The following is a 6,915-nucleotide window of genomic DNA, read 5'->3' as shown; positions in this document are numbered from 1 at the left end:
GGGGTATTTATGATAATATCTATTGTTTTTTGTAATGTATATGTCCCCAACCCCCAACCCCACCGTTCTCTTCTCTTTTCCCTCCCACCAACCTTACCTTCCCCATTCATGCCTTGCCCTTCCCTTCCCTTCCCCTCCCTTCCCCTCCCTTCCCCTTCCTTCCCCTCCCTTCCCCTCCCGCCAACTATAACCTTCGTGCCCTTTCCACCCTCTACCTCAGGGGCGGCAAATGGCGTTTGAGCCACGAGGACCCCCGCTGGGATCTGCTCATCCGCTCCGTGGAGTTCGAGCACGCCGGCACGTACGAGTGTCAGGTCAGCACGAAGGAGGACTTCGGCCGCAACGTCACGCTCAGGGTCATTGGTCAGTATGATCGGGCGACGCCAGGTGGCGCTTGGACAGGTAGAGGGTTGGCGAAATGCGCGCGAGGGTGCGGGGGAGCGCTCGGGTGGAAAGATGCATTGATAGATAGGCTGATCGAAGAACGCATGAATGAAAAAAAAAACAGACGAGATTGGCAGGCTTAAGTGATTTGACTGATTGATAACTTTTAGATTGAGAAACTTACAGAATGACAGATGGATAAAGAGACAAATAAATGGATGGAGGTATGGATTTGCATGGAGCGCTGGGATAGATGTGGGGAAAGACATTATTTCGTTCATATATAGACGAAAATATGTATGGAGACAGATAGGCGAAAATATGGATGGAAACAGACTGCTTAGCCGACATTTAGGTCGGCAAGTAGACTGCTTATTGGTAAACTGTTAGGTTGCCAGACGGATAAAAAGATAAATAGATAAGTCTGTCTTATTATACCTGTGAGAGTAATCGATGGAGTGGATATATAAGTATATAGGTCGATGGATGTACGAATGTATACACACAGACAGATTCGCAGAATTGGCAAACATACTGTCAGACAGAGGAACAGACGGATTGATAAATACATGAATATATGTGTATGAAGGCAGTAAATATGATGAAGGACTCACGCATTTGAAGAAACAAACAAAAAGAGAGAGAGTTTAGACAGATAGACAGACGACGGATAGATAGATAGACAGATAGATAGATAGATAGATAGATAGATAGATAGATAGATAGATAGATAGATAGATGGATAGATGGATAGATGGATGGATGGATGGATGGATGGATGGATGGATTAATTCATGTTACTAAAATAATGATTGATTTTGTCAAATGTGTAATGTTCAAATCTGATTCACACAGCATGATATGAGACAGAGTTAAGACTTGTTACTATTCTGCTTTCGCAGAAGACAAGACAGTGGGGCGGACTCACCACAGACACAACAAGACAGGTGAGTAAACACAGGCTCACAATTGAAATTAACTCAGAAGATGTGAAAGGAGACACGCGATATAGTTTTGGCAATGACTTAAAAGGGTTTTTTTCTCAAACGCTGGTTCCAAAATTGCTGGCCGTGACCTCTAAGTGGGTCGTCAGTAGTTTGCTATGGTGACAAGGTAAATTTAAAGGTCAACATGTTTGCTCTCCTTCTTGCATTAAAATTCATACAATGGTTTGTTGAAAATGTGTTTCTATTCACGGTAATAGCATGGTAAAGAGCTTGGGATGTACTCCCTAGTGTAGGGTTAAGATTTTAGATTGTTTGAGGGAGGAAGACATACCAGGACTAATGACTACGAAAGTAGGGAAATATTGTTAGTATGGTATAGCAAAAGTCACGTTGTTCATTCTAAAGATGATCAAATAATTAATAATAGATAATAATAGATAGCATTTGTATAGCGGAAATCCCCGCTCAACAGCAAGCTCTCTGTGCTTCACAATCTATACTATTACCCCAGCAGACCTGAGAGTATTCTGAAACAGCCTCAACCTCCTGGGAAGCATACAGTGCAAGCAGCCGTTTATAGGCGCTTAAACACTAACACAATTAAGCCTCTCACCACTCAATATGTACGTTATTGTTTCTCATGCCCTTGAGTGGCATTATAAAAGAAAATACCGTACTAGATGTGTTGCCAATCAACCAGCTTTTAAAAAATGTATATCCCTGTGAAAGGGACTTGTCGTATATCTTTACACGCTCTTTTTCTCCCCTTCACAATTACTGGCTGACATAAATCTAATCAGTTTTAATTGCTACACTGCATATTGTGTAATGTTATGACTTTTTTTTTAAATGACGCAAATGCTACGTTCGAATATATTTGATTCCGCAACCGTCGTTATGTGTAATTTTTCTGGAATTTAAATGCCAAAAACACCTGCAAAGGTGTTTTTGAAATCTTTTAATTACCATAATATACCGTTACATATTTTACCCTTTGAGGGTGTGTCAGAATACCTATGCTTGAAACTCAAAGCATTTGTTATGTTTTGCATCTTTTTTGTTGTAATGTTATAGGCTTAATGCACTTCTAAATCTACAACAGTTGCCTTATTACAGTGGACCTTTAAACTGTGCCCGTTTTATTTAAAAGATCGAATTCAGTCTCATCAAACTTTTATTAAATTACCTTTATTTTGACCTCACATCTTTTGACGGATCAAATTCAAACATATGATTACCTTAGATAGGATATTAATCTTTGCTTTGGTGTGTGGTTTTTTGTTTTCTTTTTCGTTATTGACTTTCAGGGTTCCGAATAGGGTATATTGAAAAGGGGAAAGATGTAAATTCTACTGTAAAACGCCTGTCATAGAGAATTTTTAAAAAAAGATGAAACTGATGATTCTCTCTCTCTCTCCCTCTCTCTCTCTCTCTCTCTCTCTCTCTCTCTCTCTCTCTCTCTCTCTCTCTATCTCTCTCTCTCTCTCTCTACATACAGATAGCTTTGGGTTTTATTGAAGATAGTATTATTTGAAATTGACATCAGTTCCTTAAATACACAACCATAAATTTATATGAGAGGTTTTGCAAAATCAAACTTTTATTTCAATAGTTTATATTTTGTTTCACTATGAATTCTGTTCCCTGTTGCCACCATACCTTAACCTTTTTGTTGTTTCAGGTATTCAACTTTCTGGCACTCTTTACGTAGAGAAAGGGTCAACTATTGACCTAAACTGTACGGCTACCTCGATAGACTACAGGCCAAAAGGCGTTGACTGGTTTAAAGACGGATCCAAGGTCAAGTCCGGTCACCGGGTTGTCTTCACCGATTATGTGTTGACCGCGGAAAATGTCCTGCACAGCCGGTTGCAGATTGACCACTCCACGATGGATGACGCGGGAACCTATGTCTGCCGATTCTCCGCTCGACACGTGCAAAGCGTTAAAGTCATTGTGTTAAATAGTAAGTCCTTCTTGCCCTGTCTTACTTTATTTCGCGATTCGGTCTATGACGGTTTCTTTGCCGCCTTTGATGATTTGTCCTTTAGAAATAGACTGATTAAAACGCCGTGTATATAATGATATTTATAACTTATAAATTTCAAATTTCCGCTCTGAAGAAATTAATTAAACTCATCATAGCCTCTGTTTGAACCAAAAGTAGAAAGACTATTTTTGTTATGTTTCATTAAAGATGTTTTGCCGGAAACCATAACTTTAAAACAGAAAAATTCATCCTTGTATTGCCAGACCGACATAGAATTGCCCCAAAATATTTTGTGAAAAAAGAAATGTCACATGTCGTCCACTGAGCGTGTTTGGTGACTTCATTATGCCGTCAGAGTCTATAATATAATAACTGATTTGATGTAAGACATGCTGTGTTCTTACGTGTTCTAACACCAGTCTACTTATTTTGCTTCTTGCGGCGGATTTGAAGAATGGCCGGGCCATTTAGCCTCCGCCAATCAGTTAGGTCGGTTTGTATTTTTATTCTGTTTTGTTCTGGCGTTGAGACATAGCACCGAGGCTGGGAGACCTCTCGACCTTCCATTAAAATCTTTTGTGTGAATTTGTTGCCTTTGTTTTTGCGAGTCGAAAACTCGTAGCATTACTGTTCAGAAACAGTCAGACCGAAACGGGGAAATTAATGTTTTGTGTCAGTGGAGAGCGTTTCATAAAATCGTTGATGTCGTCATTGTTCCATTTGTTTGGCACTGTGTTTTGCCTGCAGAGATACCTAAGGTAACGAAACCGACACTTCATCTCTCATGCCATTCCTATATTCAAAGACACGAAGTTTAAATTTGATCCACAAATAGTGCCTGCCTAAAAGAAAATCTAGATTTTTGGACAGTAAGCACCGTTCTGAAAAACAAAACAACGAAAGCATAACAAACAGAGCCTCACTCAAACTACATAGATATTCAACACTTTTTTTAATTGCAACTGATTCTCGTGAACTAGAATTCGAAAACAAAAGAACGTCTTCCTCGAACAGGGCCAACACGTATTATAACTTTAATAAATGCGTTGAAACTGTTTCAAAACAACCTGTTTAGAGTTCAGTGCAATGGTTGTCGAGGGTCTCCTGTCTCCCTCACGTGCTGCAGTCTACTTGGTGTTGCAGCTTTCGCTGTCGTTGTCATCTGTTGTACCGCACGTTTGCTCGACCCGTCCGGATTTCATTATGTCATTATGTGTAGTATTTAGCTCTGATAAACTCTTTGTTCTTGACACATCGTGAAAGAACCATACCTTTGGCAATAAGCCCGATAACTGATATCATGACTTGTGTGTATCTCATACTCCACCGCATCTTTGACGAGCTATTAAATTTGTCTTTTCTTACTTGAATAAAAAACAGATTTTTATGTACCAGCCAGGAATTCTGAAAAGCTGTATTACCGTGACCTTCTTTTATGATTTTAATTTACAAGGGGGAAGGGGGGGGGGTGTCACTATCAGCAATGTTCTGTGGTATTCGTGGTATGTGCTATCGAAACCAAATCTATTCATGTTGATAGCGTTTTCCTCTCGCTAAAACATATATAATATAATGTGTGTGTCTGTGTGTATGTGTGTATGTGTGTGTGTGTGTGTGTGTGTGTGTGTGTGTGTGTGTGTGTGTGTCCCAGTTAGCGTTAAGGAGCCACAGTTCAAGCAATTCTTTTTTTAAAGTTAGTGCATGCATATGAATACAATATTATACTGCTTGTTTCCACCATTTTACCCATTGTTACAATATCACGTTTTTATGTTATGGATTGTTTCGAAACACGTTAAATAAGAAAGTCAGTCTGAAGTTGTTAGTAAAGTTAATGTCTTAAATACATATTTAAACATCAGCTTATTGTCACTTTCTTTTTATCACGCACTTTATTCTTAATTGGTAGACGATAAAAGCGACGGCATGAACTCCAGGATAGTGAGTTATAGAAAAATAAAACTATCATATACAAAATAATATATCTTTGTCAACAGAATTCCAATTCTAATTTTCAGCCTTTCATTTGTTCAAATAGCAGTGTGCATGTTCGAAACAATCTGCCAGTAATGATGTACATTATGTATGTGTGTATTTGTCTAGAATGTTCACGAATTCTTTTTTCTTTCCATTAGCTGATTCACCGAATAAGCGGCGAGGTAAGCCTGCGTACCAATTTTGTCTTTTCAAGTATTCGCTCGGTGCACTTTTTTCTCACCTCACAGGGAGAGTTCTGCATTGCTTCAGGCCTACAGAAGGAAACATAGATATTTAGATACCTTAGTATATTTAATATATAGCTTTTGTGGGATCTATATAAGATTAACCCCATGGGGACTTGATTTCTTTATATTAAAAAAAAGAAAGATAACTTCAACCATATCCCTGCAGATGCTTGCTACATACGAAAAATCTCGGAGTTTCTCAAAACTAATAGTTTAGACACGTGTGCTTCAAAAAGAATAACAATTTTTAACTAACTCAGTAACTCTCTGTGTGCAGTCTTCTTTGTTTTAATTTCCGAAATTCTGTTGTGGTGTTACTGTTTCACTAGATTCTATCTTATTTTCAGTTCATAATATTCTCAGAACAGATTTATCTCTTAAGAAAAACTAACATGAAAAAGCCTGTCCAGCTTTGAGTCTTTTATAATGCTTAAACGAGATATTATAAAATTGATGGATTTGCCTGTGAGTAATACATTCTTCACCGACTTATGGAACTTTGTGTAATCTGCTAATTTTTATATTGTGTACAAGTTTTCAATACCTTTTAATATTCAAGAGGTCCTTTTTTTTAAACTGAACTTTGTTTTGATATTATGGAAGAAAACTTGACTGGGAATATTGGTAATTTACCAGTTTGCGCACGCATTCTTTATAACGAACTTTACCTTGACTTACAAATCCTAATGACAACCTTTGAAATGTTATACTCTATCAATTAATTCAAAAGTACCTATTAATGATTTGAGAGAACTATGTAAGCAATGCAGGACTTTCCGCGCCTCGCAGATTAAAAAACACACAGCAAAAGGTTTTTCGCAAACAGCTTTAGCCTTCTAATTTTTGTTTTTGCCCTGGTTTGTTTGTTTGTTTGTTTGTTTTTTCTTTTTAGTTTGTTCTTCTTTTGCTTTGTTTCAGCTTCGTTTCACGACTACAATTGAAATTATGCACTTTCGCTTTGTTCAATTGCTCTGACTGCTTTGGTTTACAAACAGTTCTGACTGATATATCATTTTGCTTTGTCAATGTCATACTATTGTATCACCTTGTAGATAGCCCAAGCATGGTTCGTCATAAGTTGATAATGTACACCAACTCCTCGTTAAAAAAAAGACCCATTTCCTTGCATGGCATGAAGTTTAAAGAGAAAAAGAAAATTCAAATCAAGTTTCCCTTTGCATCTTTTCCACATGCAGACGATGGACAGGCGACGTTGCCTATAAAGAGAGGTGTGCTATTCTTGCCAGCAAAAGGCAACTCTGTCCTATCTGTTTTTACTGTGTGTAGTGTGTATGTGTGTCTGTGTGTGTGTATGTTTGTGTGACATTTTAATTGGTTGTTAAAAGTGTTATTATTATTATTATTATAT

At 38.0% G+C, this 6,915-nt stretch overlaps 1 protein-coding gene across 1 annotated transcript in view; it reads left to right on the top strand.

Moving 5' to 3' along the window:
• Positions 1 to 6,915, top strand: part of LOC101852740 — a gene marked incomplete in the record, with an annotated part of 243,635 nt that overhangs the window by 228,484 nt on the left and 8,236 nt on the right. The window contains 6 exon segments of the mRNA XM_035973518.1: positions 225 to 402; positions 1,287 to 1,331; positions 3,013 to 3,297; positions 3,775 to 3,810; positions 5,457 to 5,480; positions 6,743 to 6,775. Of these exon segments, the coding sequence (XP_035829411.1) occupies positions 225 to 402; positions 1,287 to 1,331; positions 3,013 to 3,297; positions 3,775 to 3,810; positions 5,457 to 5,480; positions 6,743 to 6,775 (601 nt within the window).

The sequence above is a fragment of the Aplysia californica genome, unplaced genomic scaffold, assembly GCF_000002075.1.
Source record: "Aplysia californica isolate F4 #8 unplaced genomic scaffold, AplCal3.0 scaffold00002, whole genome shotgun sequence".
Classification (NCBI taxonomy): Eukaryota; Metazoa; Mollusca; class Gastropoda; order Aplysiida; family Aplysiidae; genus Aplysia; species Aplysia californica.
This window is presented reverse-complemented; position numbering and strand designations above follow the sequence as displayed.